The following is a 19,480-nucleotide window of genomic DNA, read 5'->3' as shown; positions in this document are numbered from 1 at the left end:
ACACCAGAACTGCCAGCAACCACCAGAAGCCACAAGAGAGCCACAAGAGGGAACAGATTCTCCCTCAGAGCCTCTAACAGAAACCAACCCTGCTGGCACATTGATTTGGACTTTCAGCCTTGAGGACTAAGAGAGTATAAATTTCTGTTGTATTGAGCCACTCAGTTTGTGGTAGTTTGTTATGGCAGCCCTGGGAAATTAATATACACTCCAATTAAAAGACAGAGATTGTCTAACTGAGAGGAAAATGCAAGATCCAACTATATGTGGTATATAAGGAATACAGTTTAGATGTAAAGATACAGAGTTTGAAAAAGATATCCCATGTCAATAGTCATCATAAAATAGAGTGCCTGGATTCATATGAGACAAAATAGACTTTCAGACAAGAAATATTACTAGAGAAAAAGTGACATTTCATGATGAAAAACAGTTACTACATGAGGAAGAAGTTTAAAAAATTAATGTGTGCACATCTAAAAACAGAGCCTCAAAATACATGAAGCAAAAACTGACAATACTGAAAAAAGAAATAGACAATTCAACAATCAGAGTTGAAGATTTCAATGCCTCACTCTCAATAATTGATAGAACAACTAGACAGAAAATCAGTAAGGATATAGAAGACTTGAACAACCCTATCAGCCAACTTGACATAACTTACATTTACAGAACACTCAACCAGACAACACATTCTTTTCAAGCCCACATGGAACATTCTCCAGGATAGGCCATATGCTAGGCCATAAGTCTCAGTATTTTAAAAGGGTTAAAATAATTTTGTATATTCTCAGACTACAACAGAATTAAAATGAACACAACAGGGAGAAATTTGGGCAATCCCCACATGGAAATTAAACAGCTTACTTCTAAACAAGTCATAGGTCAAAGGAGAACTCATAGGAGAAACTGGAAAATAATTTGAACTGTATTAAACAAAAAGATAACATATCAAAGCTTATGAGATGCAGATAAAGAAGGAAACATAACTTTGAATACCATATTAGAAAAGAAGAAAGGTTTCAAATCAATAGCTTCCATCTTAGGAAACTAGAAAAAAGAAGTGCAAATTAAATCCAAAGCAAGCAGAAGGAAGGAAAAATTAAACATCAGAACACAAACCAATGAAATATAAAACAGAATAATAGAGAAAATCAATGAAACCGAAAATCAGTTATTTTAAAAGACTGACTAAATTGAGAAGTCTAAGAAAAAATAGAGGAGACGCAAATGACCAAACTCAGAATGAAAAGTTGGGGAGGGACATAATAAGTGACCCTATAGAAATTGACACAAGTATAAAGGAATAATATTATGGACAACTTTATATAAAAAATAAAATTAGATAAAATGTAAGAATTCCTAGAAAGAAAAATATAATCAAAACTGACCCAAGAGGAAATAGAATAACTGAATAGACTTATGAGAAATAATGATATTGAATTAGTAATAAAATATCTTCCCATAAAAAAACCCTAGGCTTAGATAGCTTCCTAAGTGGATTCTATAAAATATTTAAAGATATTTAAATATAACATCAGTCTTATACAAAGTCTTTCAGAAAATAAAGAAGGAATGCTTCCTGAGGTATTCATTGAAGGATATTACCCTGATACCAAAGCCAGGAAAAATATCATTTGAAAATATTACTAAAAATCAGTATGCTCTATGAGTATAGATGTAAAAATTATTAACAAAACGTTAGCAAACCAAATTCAGCAACATATAGAAAGGATTATACACCATAACCAAGTGATATTTATCCCAGGAAGTCAAGGTTGATTTAACATCTGAAAATTAGTTAATGAAATACACCATATTAATAGAATAAAAGATAGCCACCACACAATGATCATAAGAAAAACAGAAAAACATTTAACAACATTCAGTGTCCATAGAAAGAGAGAGAGAGAGAAAAGAAAGAACTCTCAGTAACCTAGACGGGGATTTCCTCCAACGGATCAAGGGCATCTATTAAAAATATCTGTGCAAAACCTATAGCTAACATCATCTTTAATAGTGAAAGACAGAATGCTTATCCTTTGAGATTGAAAGGTCCACTCTTATACTTCTGTTGAACATTGTACAAGAAATTCTAGCTGGTGCAATAAGACAAGAAAAAGAAATAAAAGGTGCACAGATTAGAAAGAATCAAAAATATCTTTGCTTTCAAATGACATTATCCCATATGTAGAAATCCCTAAGGAGTCTACAAAACTAGTAAGCAAGTTTAGCATGGTTTCTGGGTACAAGATTGTCACACAAAAGTCAATTGTATTTCTACATAGTGGTAATAAAAAACATGAAAATGATACTAAGAAATTAAGAAAATGATTCTATCAAAAAGAAAAATATTTAGGAATAAATTTAGGAAAAGTGGTGCAAGACCTATACATTGAAAATTACAAAACTTTGCTGAGAGAAATTAAGGAACATCTGAATAAAAGATGAGATAGTTTATGTTCATGAATTGAAAGACTTAATATTATTAAGATGCCACTTCTTCACAAATTGATGCTTAGATTTAATACAATCCTTATCAAAACTCCAGCAGGATTTTTTTTGTAGAATTTGACAAGCTAATTATAAAACTTACATGGAAATGCAAAGGAGCTAGAAAAATCAGAACAATTTTTGAAAAAAGAATAATGTTAGAGGGCTTACAGTATCCAGTTTCAAAACTTACCATAAAATTCCAGTAATCTCAATAACGTAGTACTGGCATAAGACAGACACACAGAGCAATGAAACACAATAGAAAGTCCAGAAAAACTCCTTACATATGTGGTCAATTGATTTTTGACAAAGATACCAAGGCAATTTAATAGGGAAAGGATAGTCTTTTCAACAAATGGTGCTGAGACAGTTGGTCCTAGCTGGGACAAAAAATACTGCTGGGATAATGCCAAAACACAAAATGAAACAAGACAAAACATGAACTTAGACCCTTACCTCATGATACACAAAAATTAAGTGAAAACATTACACTGGAAAATATTTCTAATTTTTGATGGGGAGAATATTTCTTAGAATCTATTATTCCCAAAGCACTACAGAGAAGAAAAAATGATACATGGGATTTTATCGAAATTCAAAAAAATTGTTATTCAAATGACAACATTAAAAAATGATATACTGGGAGAAAATATTTACATTATGTATCTAATACCAGACTTGTATCCAGAATATATAAAGAACTCTTACAACTCAATAAAAATTAATCCAATGAAAAATGGGCAAAAATTTGAACAGATACTTCACCAAGGAAGATATATGAATAGCTAATCAGCACATGGAAAGATGCTACACGTCGTTATTAAATTTATCCTTCATGATTGTCTTTTTGAGGCCAAAGAGGAAAGCTACACTACAGTGAGAAGGATTTAATATTTCCTTTGAAGAGATGGAAATTTGCAGTGTTAATTCTTGCAGTATAGATGGGGCCTGAGATGAAATCAGAACTTGGGAGGTGGGCCTTAGGAGGGAATTAAAAACTCTCAGTTCTCTCTGGGCCTTGATTTTGGAGTCTTTGGGTCATGATGGAGACATGCATGAGTCTAGTGGAGACCACAGAAGGTCACTGACACAATGCAGTTATATTAAAAATAAAATGATTTCATCTGAGATCATGAAACCTGAAAAGAAACTTAAAAACAATAACCTGGGCAGAGTTTATTCAGTTCTATTCTCAGGACATGGTATAAGTTTAAAATGAGAAAAAACGATTTATAAAACACTCAGATTAATGTATCGGTGGGTGAAGAAATTGCTGAACTGAAATTACCTGGGTTGGGATAGGATTGTGTGTCCTTTATTTCATCAGTTGCTCACCATTTGCTCCCCAGTCTCCACTAGCACTAGCACACTACCTGGCCCACACTAGACGATCAGTCAAGAGTTGGTGCATGAATGATCCCTCGTAATTTTCAAGGTATTTCCCCCCCCGGTGATTGACATTTTAATCATTAACTTATTTAATATTCAACATCTGTTGGGAAACACTGATCTATAAAATGCCTCTTGGTGTCACTTGCGGATGGGCCTCATAAACAGGCCATTAAGGTAGCTGAGTTTGGCGTTTCTCACATTTTTATAACCAGCCCCTCAAAACATATTCCTCCTGAACCCCCTCTCCTACCCTATTTCCCATGCATCTCACTAGATATTTGGCATTTATATGTCTACTTCTATTTAGGTAGAATTAATCATCCTTATATTGTCATGTCCATATCACTGTGCCTGTAGTTATTTATTGTTTTTATGTGCTCGGTCATGATTTCTTCATGATTTTCTTGTAACCTCATTGTACTGTAAGTATTCTAATGTATCTGAAAATGTGTTATACCATGTGAAGCACTGACCAAATATTTGGTATTAAAGCTACAAAGCTAAAGTCAACATTCTGAGGACAATGGGTCAACTTAGATTGGATTCTTTTTAAAATTCGACGTCTACTTACGGTATAAGAAAACTTAGTAGAAATGGAACAGGAAATGATCATGTGAAGGTAAGCTATGATTACAGATACACTTTGTACTGCAACTGGGGTATTAAGTTTACTCAGCAAGTTAGTGTATTTTGCTCAGCTTTATGTTTCGTTGTTTGAGAAACACAGCATAAAATGTAGAATTAAAAGCCAGCCTCACTGCAATTTATTTTTATAGCATAGTGCAAAACAACCAAAGCTGAAAGTACATTTAGGCACTGAGACTTAAATCCCTAAAGGTAAGAAAGTAGTTCCATAAGCAGCTGTGATCAGGGGTTCTGAGTTTATTTGCTTGTGGCAAAAATAAAAGTACCAACTCAGTAAGTTTTAATTTATAGGCATCTACACCAGATAGCCTTTGGGCACTTCGAACAAAACTGACTAAAAATAAAATTTAGTAAAATAAAACCTAATCTGCCCCATTCTGCATTCACGTCAGGGAGTATAAATTCCCCAACTGGCTAGAGGAGTGATTTCTCCATGTCACCTCTAGGTTCTTCCCTGGAATGGTAGCTTTGCTCTGCTCTAGAAGAGACCCTTATGATTGGCTACATTCCTGGACACTTGAGCATGTGAAAGGGAAGCTAGGGATGGTCATTCCACCCTCAGAAGGTTTTCGGATAACCACGGCTTCACCTAATCTGTGGTCATGCAAACAGTCAGAGCTTCTCTGTTCTTACCCATGGGTAATATTATTTGCCCCTTTTCTCTAGCAGCAACATCCTTGACATATTCATATATAAAGTTTTTATAGATATATGGTAATACATATGTATGTATATACATACATATGTATATATGTGTGTGTGTGTTAGGGGGCTGGTACCTAACATGTACCCGAACAGCAACAAATTCTGTGATTCTAGCACTGGATATATGATCTCCTGAAAATCCTTATTCATGCAGAATATAAATAATAGAACAAAAAGACAGGTGTGTGGGCCTGACCTTGAAAAGAAGGTCTTTTCGTTGCAGGGCCTTCTTACCTCACATTTTCTTCTTCCAGGGTCTCACTTGTGAATTCCAGTATGTCAGCAGCTGTCCCCACAAACATAAGGAGAAGTTGAGAGAGTTGATCCCGAGTAATCCCGCCTCCAATGGGTAGAAGCCACCTTCCAATTATTAGCATTAGCAGGAATGTCTGATGGAGTCCCAAAGTCCAAACTTTCTCGCATACTGTAGATAAGTTATTTACAAAAACTTTGGCCTGTTTAAGAGAAACGTCATACAGACAGAAGGATTATGAACTACCACCTTAGAGAGAGAGGCTTTCTTCACCATGGCTGTCAGTCAATAGTTAGCTTTTGTGGAAGGTCATTTTCAGAAAATGATTCTTCACTTAATAAAGAAAGCAAAACTCTTTTCAACTGAACACGCTAAAAAAAAAAAAAAAAAGCTAATGTGGTCCTTAAAATGGGGTAGCCTGATAACTGAAAGTAATTTAAACCTTTCACTTACTAGGGGCATTGTACTATATGATATTTTAAAAACCAATTTTGGAATGTTTTATAGATAATTTCTCATTTATCATTTCATCAGTCTCTGTAACCAGTATAACACATAGCAACATTTTAAAAATTCCGTATTAAAATTTAAAAATTCCTGTATTTTTCTTTTATAGATTTCAAATCGGAATTTACTAATCTGGTAATATTTTTAGCATGGTACAAATCTTTCTTTTGATTTTTATTGCTATAAAACACTATATCAGGGCTTCCCTGGTGGTGCAGTGGTTGAGAATCTGCCTGCTAATGCAGGGGACACGGGTTCGAGCCCTGGTCTGGGAGGATCCCACATGCCGCGGAGCAACTAGGCCCGTGAGCCACAACTACTGAGCCTGCGCGTCTGGAGCCTGTGCTCCGCAACAAGAGAGGCCATGACAGTGAGAGGCCCGCGCACTGCGATGAAGAGTGGCCCCCGCTTGCCACAACTAGAGAAAGCCCTCGCACAGAAACGAAGACCCAACACAGCAAAAATAAATAAAATAAATTAATAAACTCCTACCCCCAACATCTTCTTAAAAAACAAAACCAAAAAAACCCCCACTATATCAAAGGAGAAAATATATAATAGTGTTTATTCATTACCTAAAAGTAAAGAAAGAGAATAACTATAAGGTTATTTTTACTCTGAACATTTAACATATTATTCAAAAATTCATAAGCTAGCAAATTTTATTCTGCCCCTATTCTTGGACTCTGAGAAAAATTTACAACCCATTCATGTATTCTGGATGCCATCTCTTGCCCACTTAACTTCCAAATAACTTTTAAAGTATATTATTGGCCCTATCAGTTATGATCTCTAAAGACGACAAGGGTGTAGACCTTAAGTGGATTGGATAGTGATTCCAACTGATGTATACAAGTGACTTAACTATATCTGTGCAAAATTTATTTACCCCTCTTGATCACGTGCTGATGTCAAGTGTAAAGGTTAAGGGAGGATGAAAGACAAGGCAGGATGCTAACCTGATTGAAGCCGTGAGTGAAGATCAGTAATCTTTCATTTGCACACTTCTTTGAGACTTCTCATACATTTTATTTAATTCTTGGAGGAAGCATACTAGCAGTGTTAATATTTTCAATTGTCAGATGATAAACTGAGAGACAGTGAGATTGATTTGTTCAAAGTGATCTGGGTAAGCTGTGATTGAAGCTTGAAGTAGCTCTGTTCAACCTCACAGAATCTGTAGCCTGTCTTATTGTTGAAAACATGGTTCAGTGGTAGGGGCCTTGGCCTTGAGTCTCTCCAGTATATCATTTTCTAATAGGTCATGGTTAGTTTGCCAAATATCAAGCATGAGAAGAACAAACAAGCGATTCTATTTTGGCTGGAAACCTTCCCTGATTTATTAACATAAACACCTAAAAAATATATAGGGCAGATCCCAGTCTTTCCATTATATCATTCCTTCACAAATGTATGTATCTCTCTTTGTACATAGACTGATCTAAGTGTTAAAGGTTCCTTAATACTGCAGGTTAAATATATTTATTAATGTATATAAGATATATATGCCTATTATGCAAGTGAAATATGTTTAATAGTATTTTTAAATACAATTATCTTGTGAATTCCTGAGCCAAACAATTGGCAAATTTCCCTAGGAAAGAATGAGCTGAAAGGTATGGAGTATGTTATCCTCACCAAGTGAAAAGGTGATCTGCTAGATCCTTTAATATACAGTGAGAAAGCTCTCACCGTTTCAATGAGATCATCCGCTCTGTTGGTTTGTTCAGTTGACAACAGAGTTTGATTGAAGTCTTCTTTGGTGCTGGTGTTCTTTGACATTCCTTCAGATTGGCTACTGCAATACTAAGAAGTGTTTTAAAAAGCAGTATGTCAAAAAATATCACAGTAGGTAGAGTTTAAGATGGCTTCAATGTGTCTAAGAGGTTATGAGCAAATATGTGACGTTTCATAGTATGCATAAACATTTCTGAAAATCAGAATATAGGCTTGAGATAGAAAACCAGTTTTCAGCTAATATGAGAAAAGAGTCAACTATACATGTCTTATTTTTCCACAAGTCTATGAGGATGTAGATGCTCTGAGTTCATTGTGGAGAGCTATAGAATCTATGGATCGATCACTGTGTTCCCTTCCTTGAACCCTGGATCAATTATAAAACAAACCAACAACCAATGAAAGCATGTATGATCCTGGTCAAAGCATTCATTCTAAGATTTTGTTTCTCGTCCAGAGGCCTCTTCATCTAAAATACCATTTTGCTAATATAGATAATTCAGTTACTTTCAATCATGCCTGTTAAGCACTGTAGCAACCCCCCCAAAATAATAATAAATTAACATATTCACCCATCAACATATACATCTTGTGTCACTTTAGAAGTCAGTTTAGGTTTATAAAAAATTTAGCAATAGACCTAAAATAAATGGCACTTTTCCCCCTTCTTGTTCTTTCATTTTGCATGCAAATTTCTACAAGTGAACTGTGGATGATTTTTATCCAGCCAGATGCTGGGACTCTGAGGTACAGAAAGAGAAGAAAAAAGTACATAAGAGAGGAAAGGGGTGGCACTTGAAAATGTAACTGTAGCCAATGATTATTTCACAAATGGGTAAAAAAAAAAATATATATATATATATATATGGTTGTTCTTTTTAAAAACATCTGCAGAGCAAACGTACTTTTGAAACACATACACATACACACACATGCACAAACACACACACATGCACAAACACACACACACGCACAAACATACACACACGCACACACACGCACAAACACACACACATGCACACACACGCACAAACACACACATGCACACACACATGCACAAACACACACACATGCACACACGCGCACAAACACACACACATGCACACACATGCACACACACACACATGATCACACACACACATGATCACACATTTGGATTTAGAGAGAAATTATTATTTTTTAAATGCTAACATTGTGAGAAGTGTATTTTTCTTAGTTATTCTGGATACTTCATCGATCATTCTATGAGCTACTTGGAAAAGTAGGAAAGAAAGTCTGTCAAGAAGCTATTTTTTTCCTCCCTTCCATCAAGACAACTAGTGTTACAGGTGAAATGACAAGAATAATTAAGAAAAATGGCCATGTGCCGTAACTCTAAGAGCAAAAATGCAGTTGTTTGTACCCTTTGTTTTTGTACAGCTAAGGCTCCGAGAAAAGATAATAAAGATAACAAATTAAATCTTTGAGCAACAAATCCTCATTGCAGAGGAGTTTGGTGACTCTATCTAAGAACCTCATGTTCAATAGGAAACAAATTTGACCACTTCTCTTACAGGCATGAAAAGCAGATTGTATATTTAAAATGGTGACCCTGATGTTTTTTTACATTCTTATCACTGAAAATCCATAGACATCTTGTTATTTTTAAAACATCGTCATCTATACTGCAGCATAAGATAACTTGATAGCAAATAGTTTTGTAGTTCGTGTTATGGTATAAAGACCTGAGTCCCTCTTTATTCTTAGAACTCTATTTGTTATAAATTGATACGACTTTCCTTTAAGTGGCAGCTGCCTTAGGACTGCAAAGAACAGTGGTTTAACTCCTAAGACCTAACCTGACTTATATTGTTTTTATGGTAATATTGTTTACATTCAGCATTGTGTAAGTGAGTGACGTGCACGATCTGGGTGCCAACAAGTCACTTTTTCGTGGGCTCTGTCTTAAAAGTTTTAATAGCTTAGAAAGTACTCCGTTGGGTCAACCAGACTGTGACACCATCAAGACCAGAAAATTTCCTTTGCTTGAATTGTGCCACTTCATAAATAGACTTGACTAAGAGTTAAGGTCATAACTGTTGTCATAAGCATTTTGTTTCCATTCAGGTAGACCCAGCCAGATTCAGAAATGAAGGTACAGAATTGATCATCTAGGAGAAATGTTTTCATGAAATAGGTCAGCATGTTTTTCAAATGCCAAGTCATAGGTTAGAGCATTTAGGGTATAGAGTAAAGGGAAAATGTGAAAGGAAATTAAATGATCCTTTCCCATCATGAAAAATCCAGATGATTTTGATGCAAATTCCTGGAACACACAGAACACATAATTGAGAAAGGCAGTGTGGTTTAATGCACTAGGGCTCAAGACTCAGGTTCTAAGCCCCAGAACTGTGGTTGATTAGCTGTGTGGCCTTGGGAAAATTACTTAACCCTTCTTAGTCTCAGGGTCCTCTTCTATAAAATAGAAATCCATATACCATGTTGCTGGGTGTATACATGAGAAAATGTATCTGAAAATACTTTGAAATGAAGGGACTATATGAAAAAAGTGATTATTATCATAACCAAAATTTCCTACATGAATGGACTAAGAATTTCTCTACCTCCCTTTATTCTGCCATTTCTTATTTCTTTAAACGCAATGCCAATACTTTTTTGTCTCTCTCTCTCTTTTTTCTACTTCTGTCTCTGCCCAGCCTGCCCAATTCAATCACTGGGCATTCGTTTTAATTCTCAGTGTCAAAATGAGTCAAATCCATTACTGCTAAAGGTCCAATTTCTTTTGTAGTATGAAAATTAAAGAGGTACTTCCCAGGGCTCAAAAATCTCTTCTTTCTTAAAAAGAGAGCTTTTGGTTGCATGCTATTTGTTGTAATAGGATTGGACCTGTATATCAATTAACTGTGCAAAGCATTTATATTATAAAAGCATTTGGGGAAATGAATTGTTATTGTGGATGATAGCCACGTCATAGAATTAGATGTGAAGGAAAAAAATGATTCAAATCACCAGAGCTTATTTTCATATCCTTGAAAGCAGTAAGTAGTAAGGAAATTGAAACAGTCCCCTAATCCTTATGGTACAGTTTTTAAAAGCTATAATAACTTGAACCAACCAATGTACTGTGACAAAAATACTTTTGCTACAAACATATAGAGAGTCTTTGACTTCAGTGTTTTTTAAACAGGAGATTTAGGCAGACAAATGTTTTCTTCATGCCTACATCATTGGTACATGCTTGTGGAATTCAGAAATAGTCTACAGAACTAAATTCCCATCTGTGTGCCTAAAATTTGGAGCAAGCCTTTTCCAGATAAGGTTTGAATATCTGAAACATATATAAGAGGCTTAACTTTGCTATGAAATGACCAACTGTAGCAAAGAAATCTGTGAAACAGTCTCACAGATTTTACCAGTAAATGTCCTAAAATAATATTATAACTACTGTAAAACATATGAACCTGTAACCTGCACCCTGAAGATGTGATGTCCAGGCTGCAGTCTGATGGACTTCGCCAACTGGCACCCCCAGTGTTGTACAGGAGCAGTTACAACAATCAATGACCAAATCCAGCCTAGAGCCTGCTACCTAGGGTTGCCCAGGCAAGAAGCAGCTCACTTAAAAATCAGTACCTCCCTCTGTATCTCCCTAATATAGATTAGGGACTCTTATTGGAACCCACTGTTTGTTTTCTAGGTCAGTGTGGTCTTAAAACAGAGAGCCCACCCTTCCTGACGGTGGGTCCCCTGGCTCCTCTCCTTTACCCTTATTTCGGGTCCCTAGGGTGAAATTCCTATTTTACTGAGACAGTTCATAGGACCCTCAAAAGTGAATCTCCTGTAACCTGCAAAGCCTGTATTTTAAGACAGACTACTTCATATAGCCCCTCCAAGTTTGATTGTATTTGTATAGCTGAGTACAGATGATGGGGTTTCTTTTTTGTTTCTGTTGTCCCTAAAAATGTCATTTTATAGGATGCTAGATGACTGAGCCCTGCCCGTTCTTAGCACAATAACTCGTTGAAGCGGCAAGGGTTAAAACCAGAATTGTATATCCCCATGTAAACTGTAGCATATTGGAGGGGAAGTCTTAAGAACAAGATCTCTAACCCAAATTGTTAATGAATGATGTAGTCTTAAATCTTAAATGAATGCAACATTTTCATGGGGTTTTACAGATCATGGATTCACTTCCTTTTCGCTGAGGCCTCTTACTTATTCAAATCTTGATAACTCCAGTTCCTTAGAAAAGTGCATTTCTGACAGAAATTGGATTATAATGTGAATGTAGTTTATTGCTGAGTATTCCACTTCCCTTCTTTCCAAAAGGACATACCTGGGTCTCATGGTGCATTTCAAGAAGCCATAATGATGGAACAATGCTAATGAGATATAAAAATATGGCTGGTGAAAACCTGTGAAAGAGGAGAAAAAAGATAGCTCAGCTTTTACAAAATTTTTTAAAAAGAAAACAAGTGCACATACCCTGACCACACTGAGTCAGACCATTTTATCTCAAGTGTTTATTTCTAAGGGGGAAAAAAGCATTATGTGATTCCTGCCATATGGATTATAGAGAAACAAAATAACTGTAAAAGGCACTAGCAGCTGTCATTCTCACTGAATTTCTAATCCAATTAATAGATGTTAATTTTAATATAGTTTAATGGGGTACTGCCAATTAGTTTCAGGCACAAAACTGTGTATTTTGTATTTAATACATTTTACAAGAAGCAAATACAGAAATAGTAAATCTTGGATTTTTGAACATTGTACTTTCAGAAAGATTGGCTACATTTTTCAACATTAACCTGAAATTCTGAGAGCTCAAATAGTAACGTACAAAAAGACAAACATCAGATGATATGTACTGAAGGAAATCAACTGGCTTTGTGTGTTTCTGCTAAACCTGGTACAAATAAAAATACAGGCACATCTCATTTTATTACACTTTGCGTTATTGCACTTCACAGATATTGTATTTTTTACAAAGTGAAGGTTGCTGGCTACTCTGCGTGAAGGAAGTCTGTCTATCAGCGCAATTTCTCCAACAGTATTTGCTCATTTTGTGTCTCTGTGTCACATATTTCAAACTTTTTCATTATTATTATATTTGTTATGCTGATGTGTGATCAGTGATCATTGATGTTACTTCCAAGACTCACTGAAGGCTCAGATGATAGTTCGCATTTTTTAACAATGGAGCATTTTTAAATTAAGTGTATGTGCATTGATTTTTAAAACAATGCACACCTAAAAGACTACAGTATACTGTAAATATAACTTTTAAATGCACCGGGAAACCAAAAAATTCATGTGACTTGCTTTATTGCAGTGGTCTGGAACTGAACCTGCAGTATCTCCAAGGTATGCCTATACCAACAAACAACAGATGAAGGGTTTGGTATTTTTTTAAAGAACTATCTATATTAATTATTTTCAGACTCAAAATTCAGAGGGCAATTCAAAGAGAGTGCTTTTGTTTGTAGTCAGACACATCAGGTTCAAATGTTAGTGTTGCCACTGACCTCTGTTTGCTTCCTAATCCACAAAATGGGAACAGTCATATACTAGCTTAGGCTGCCATAACAAAATACCACAGACTGCATGCCTTCAACAACAGAAATTTATTTTCTCACAGTTCTGGAGGCCAGAAGTTCAAGATCCTCACATGTCCTTTCCTAAGTGCATACACATCACAAGGACAGAAAGAGATTTCTCTCTCTCTTTTTTTTTTTTTTTTTCGCGTCACGCGGGCCTCTCACTGCTGTGGCCTCTCCCGTTGTGGAGCACAGGCTTCGGACGCGCAGGCCCAGCGGTCATGGCTCACGGGCCCAGCCACTCCGCGGCACGTGGGATCTTCCCGGACCAGGGCACGAACCCGTGTCCCCTGCATTGGCAGGCGGACTCCCAACCACTGCGCCACCAGGGAAGCCCCTTTTTTTTTTTTAATTTATCTTTTGGCTGCATTGGGTCTTCGTTGCTGCATGCGGGCTTTCTCTAGTTGCTATAAGCGGGGGCCACTCTTCGTTTCGGTGCGCAGGCTTCTCATGGCAGTGGCTTCTCTTGTTGCAGAGCATGGGCTATAGGAGTGTGGGCTTCAGTAGTTGTGGCATGCGGGCTCAGTAGTTGTGGCTCGTGGGCTCTAAAGCCCAGGCTCAGTAGTTGTGGTGCACCAACTTAGTTCCTCCGTGGCATGTGGGATCTTCCCGGACCAGGGCTTGAACCCGTGTCCCCTGTATTGTGGCATGTGGGATCTTCCCGGACCAGGGCTCGAACCTGTGTCCCCTGTATTGGTAGGTGGATCCTTAATCACTGCACCACCAGGGAAGGCCCTCTCTTCTCTTCTTATGAGGCCACTAATCTTATTATTTTAGAACCCTACCCTTATGAACCTCATTTAACCTTACTGACTTCCTAAAAGCTCTGTCTCTAAATACAGTTACATTGGGGGTTAGGGCTTCAACATATGAATTTGGGGAGAACACAGTTCAGTCCATAGCTGTCACATTTATCTCACAGGAATTTTTATTATACAGTTGACCCTTAAACAACGTGGAGGTTAGGGTCACTGACCTTCTGCATAGTTGAAAATCCACATATAACTCTGTAGTCGGTCCTCTGTATCCACAGTTCCACATCCACAGATTCAAACAACATGGGACATGTAGTACTATAGTATGTATTTCTTGAAAATAATATGTATATAAGTGGACTTGCACAGTTCCAACCCATACTGTTCAGGGGTCAACTGTACTTTCTATAAAGCAGTGCCTGTCAGAGTTGGGCATTCAATAACAAGTAGCTACTACCAATATAATTATGGGACATTGTGCAATGAAAACATGTCCTTAAAAATTTGAAAGAAGATGAAAATTACATACTTTCCAAATTTATTTCTTCCACTTTCATTTAATTTAGATTGGAATCTTGCTTTATGAGTCATCTTAAAGTCAAAATTGTAAGTCAATATAATTTTATTAAAATACTTTTAGTACACATATGTGATGGTTTAAAGTGACCTGAAAAATAGAAATGTTAATTGCTCAAAAATAGAATTGTTTGAGATGAAATGCTACTAAATTCATACTGTTATAATCCAGTGGGGGAAGAAGTGAGCAAACCTAAATGCAGGAAAATTTTTAGAATGGACTTTTTAAAGGCTGTTAACCCTTTCATTAATATCTCCTTTCAACTTCTGAGGAGAAGAAGGGAGAAAGGGTAAAAGAAAGAGAGTCTTTTAAAAAAAATCAGTATTTAATATGTATAGCTGATTTACTTTTGTTATAAAGCAGAAACTAACACACCATTGTAAAGCAATTATACTCCAATAAAGATGTTTAAAAAAATCAGTATTTAAATGGACACTACCCTACCTTTGAATTCCTGCAAAAAATAATTTTGAAACAAAAGGGTATGGGTCATGATATTATTAAAATCTGATTTAGATGATGGCTGGGCTGCAGCAAGATATCAAAAGCCCCCATGTTGAACATGCTTTCAAAAAGAAAAGGAACACTTAATTCTTTGACCTTCCATATCAAGGGAAACATCAGGAGAGAATATTTCCTTTGTGAAATTGGGAAAGGAAATGAATTCTGGTTGGAGGGACAGTAGGAGGGAATATGTAAATGTTTGTTTGGATACATCAAATGTTGGCTGGACTGCAGTTTTGTTGACTCTCTTGGAATTAATTTTGGGATTAACTCCCCTAACAATACTGAAGACTCTAGACTGAACATAACATAGCTCTTGAAAGAGGTTAAGAATAAAAAAGAACAATAACCCTTAACATCTTCTATGCATAAGATTTATTTCTATAACTGGAAAAAAATACTATCCTGGTTCAACATATTTCCTCTAATTAGAAATCTAGTTATATTAGAAAACAAAAAACTTCCAAATCCAGGATTTTCTGTGCTGCTTACTACAGAAAATCTAAATTCTCTCTCTGATATTCAAAGCCTCCATTATTTAATCTTATCTCCCCTTCCCCTTCCTCTTCCTTTACCACATTCTATCAAGCTGAGCAACTCAGTAGTTTCAACCTGCTGTGTATTTAAAATGAAACAAAACAAAATGTTTTAGAAAGTTTCCCTCACTTCAGCCCCTCTTCATCAGACCTATTTGATGTAAGTGAAAAGGGGGTGGGAAGAGGGAATCACATTTAACCCCCCGAGAATTAATCATATTCAGCTCAAGAGTGTATGAGTCCATAGTCTTTCTCCCCCTATTTCCTACCCTCTTAACCCTACACCTAAGAGGATTTGCTGGAATTTCCAAAGGCTTCCAGGTAGAATTACCAACGAAATGCCTAGTCTGCGAAGTGGTCAATAGCAAATGAGAATCAGGAGCTTCCTTCCCTACTTTCTCCCTCCCCTTCCCCCTCCCCCTCCCCTCCCTCTCCCCTCCCCTCCCCCTCCCCTCCCCCTCCCCTCCCCTCCCCCTCCCCCTCCCCTCCCCCTCCCCTCCCCTCCCCCTCCCCCTCCCCTCCCCCTCCCCCTCCCCCTCCCCCCTCCCCCCCCAGTAGCAGGCTGTGGTAGTTGTACAACTGAAATTTCTTTTTTTTTTAATTATGGAGAAAATAAGTCTCTATAATCTAGAGAAGTATTAAAACATGTATGATAGGTTTTATTTGGGACATGAAGAAGACATTTCAACCATATGTCACATATGTTTTATTGGACCATGGGTCCCTGTTAAGAGCAAAGGGCTCTATTGCCCCTTCAGCTTGGTCCATCTGAGAAGAGAGGCTCTGACATGGTTTTTGGAGCAAACGTCCCTTCAAATTATGACTGCCTGTTTTGGAAAGCCCTCCTCTTACATCTCTACCCATCGACGTCCTTCCTGTATTTTGCAATATAGGAATTAATGGCAGCAGTTAATCTTAACTTGTATTTTTCTTGTGACCCCACACATTCTCCACTGTTTTCTTGTTATGTGTATATATGACTTCGCTTTCCTAAGTTCCTTGAAGACAGATCCTGAGTCCTATATATCTTTATGTCCCTTCCCTCTTCCCTCTCCTTCATTTTTTCCCCTCCTCAGTGGTCTCAGGTGTCTTTTTAAGTCTTTAATTAATGTTTATTAAGCAAATACTTCAATGCTTGAATGCCTGAATTTATAAATAAAGGGAGGATTGAGCAAATGAAGTGAATGGAGGCTGCTGGCATCTACGAGGACATTTTCTTCCCATTTCAGCGGGTCTGGTAACAAGTATGCTCCTCTTGTTGTGTCCCTTGAGGAACTGTGACACTGTGGTAGCATTTTCATGAACTTGAGAGACCCAAACTTGAATCTTGCCTCTTCTATTCATTCATCTTTAGAAAGTCGCTACCTTTCCTGAGACTCAATGTCCTTGTCTATGGAAATGGGTATAATAATATCCACCTCATAGGGTGGTTGTGAGGATTAAATAAGACAGTGTTATGAGCTTGATACTGTATATACTCAATACATGTGAGTTGCTGCCTTACCCAGGCTCAGCTCTGCAGATACACTCATGGCCACATATTCAGCACCTACACTTAAAGCAGACCCACAGAATACCTGGTTAGAAGATTGTTTCTTCAAATAACTTGAAATCAATCCCATTTTTAAACTATGGTTCTCAAAACCAAACCTATTTGAGACTCCCTGAATCAAGGGAAGTTGTTTGCAGTGCTGTGGACATCATTATGTCTAACTTCACGTTCACGGTTAAGGCAGTTACTGTCACACAGTCATGGTTGGCGTGGGCTTTTTGCTCATCATGACTTATAAAATGCTGTACCATCAGCACCCTGCCTACCTCTTGGTCTCTGTTGCTTGCATTCTTCCTCACTGAGCTCCTATAATGGTGTTTTCTTTCAGTTCTGGAAAAAAGCTGAGTGAGTTCCTAACTCAGGTCTTCACACATGTATTTCTCCCCCTTGAAATACCTCTCTCCCTCACTTTTCACCGGATTATCTCCTTCTCAAAATTCATGTCAGCTCTATAGGACTCCACAGAAAAGCTTTCCTTGTCCTTCCAGCCTAAATTAGATCTCCTTGTTACACTTGTTCTATATATAACACTCTTCACTTTCACCCCATACAGTTTCAAATTTTATAACTATATATATGTATATATGTGTATGTGTACCTGTGGTCACTAATTGTCTCCCAGCAATTCTGAGTAATATTGGAGTGGCCAAAAAGTTCGTTCGGTTTTAAGTAAAAATAAAGGACGCTTTTCATTCTCATGAAGACCTTTATTGAACAACGTATTCACTAAATGAACAAACTTTTTGGCCAACCCAATACAAGCACAGAATTGTGTCTTGTCTGCTCAACATTATGCCCTCAGCTCCTTCCACAGTGTTTGGCACATGATGGGCTCCCCCAAATAGTCAGTGATTTCATAAGGTCCTAGTTGATTTATAATTCCAACTTTCTTGACACTCTGTTGCTGGTTTGACTAGAAATCTCTTTTTGAAATATCATCATAAATTGATTCTTATCAGAAGTTTTTCTGAAGGAAACTAATTATTCTGTTCTTGTATAAATTTGGTATTTTTTGCCACTACGAAGGATTTTAATATTTCAAGATGACATTTAGCTGTTACTTATTATTTTGAAGGTTTGTCATATTCTTGATAGTTCATTGTCAGCGATTCATTTTTGGAACCAAGGAGAATGTGAATTCTAAAAATTAAAAACTAAGCCCGATCCCACCTCTTTCTGGGTAATTAACCAAATTGCATGCCCTTTCTTAGGGGCTACAAATCATTTTACTCCAGTTTTCATGTCTTAATTGTATCAAAAGTAAGTAGATACCAACCACAAGCACTAATACCAGAGAGGGGTCTAGCCATCTCAGAAATAAATCAGGTTTCTGGTTGCTTGTTTATAAAATTATGTTACACTATTGAGAGACTGACAAAAACTGATAAATATATGATTAAATGAATAAGACATGTCCAGGTGGGATATTTTTACAAAATTGATAATACCTGATTACTGATGAGCTACCTATCCTTGGAAACTCAGACTTACCACAGTTCCAACCATCACTACCCTATCACCATATAGAAGATGCCCAGCATTAATACTTTAATGCCAAATTGCTTTCCCTTTGCTCAGCTAGTTTTTCTAAATTCCAGCCTTCCTGAAGATAATTTTTCTCCACAGAAATTTTTTTTTATTTGTTTGTTTGTTTTTTATTTCACAGCCCTTAGCCAACACACCAATTCTCTCTAAATACACAGCAGGAGCACCTTACATTAAAGGACGTTTTTCTCTGTTTGTTTACGTACTTATTTGTTCACTAATATGTTTGTTGGTCTTCCTACATGCTAGACACTGCTCTGAGCTCTTAAAGAGCTATACTCATTGCTTTATTTTCAGTTCAGTTCATCCAAATATAAAGTATCATTTGTCATACAAAGTTGTCATTTCAACATGACAGTGTTTTTCACAAAATGATTATGTCATGACATTTAGCAATTTAGCCTTGCAATGGATATCTACTTCAACTCACCATTAGCCTAGAATTAGGACTCCATCTTCCTCTTCCCCAAAATGATATTTATTATTGTTTTCTTATTGAAAAAGTAACATTTATTCACTTTAGAAACATACAACAATGGAAGTAGGCAAATAGAAGAAAAATTAACCATAATATCAGCTTTTCTCTCTGCAAACAGTGAGGATTCTAATCTTGTAATTATATGCATAAATCTGAAGATAGATAATATTTAAATGGAGCAAAAATAATGTTCCAAAA

General features: G+C 36.7%; 1 protein-coding gene and 1 long non-coding RNA gene across 4 annotated transcripts in view; one reads left to right on the top strand and one right to left on the bottom strand.

The window, feature by feature from the left end:
* The window catches only part of LOC307175226, a 479,060-nt gene that overhangs the window by 427,760 nt on the left and 31,820 nt on the right, over nucleotides 1–19,480 (top strand). The gene's annotated exons all lie outside the window — the stretch shown is intronic.
* The window catches only part of TMEM26 (transmembrane protein 26), a 47,173-nt gene that overhangs the window by 16,169 nt on the left and 11,524 nt on the right, over nucleotides 1–19,480 (bottom strand). The window contains exons 2-4 of one of the 3 annotated variants that reach the window (XM_079900980.1): nucleotides 12,072–12,150; nucleotides 7,637–7,804; nucleotides 5,473–5,693 (exon numbers count right to left, since the gene is read on the bottom strand). In XM_079900980.1, coding sequence (XP_079757106.1) covers nucleotides 5,473–5,693; nucleotides 7,637–7,804; nucleotides 12,072–12,150 — 468 coding nt within the window. The remainder of the gene's footprint in view (nucleotides 1–5,472; nucleotides 5,694–7,636; nucleotides 7,805–12,071; nucleotides 12,151–19,480) is intronic. The other 2 variants (XM_079900981.1, XM_079900979.1) reach the window with 2 other exon arrangements.

The sequence above is a fragment of the Stenella coeruleoalba genome (genome assembly GCF_951394435.1).
Source record: "Stenella coeruleoalba genome assembly, chromosome: 16".
Classification (NCBI taxonomy): Eukaryota; Metazoa; Chordata; class Mammalia; order Artiodactyla; family Delphinidae; genus Stenella; species Stenella coeruleoalba.
This window is presented reverse-complemented; position numbering and strand designations above follow the sequence as displayed.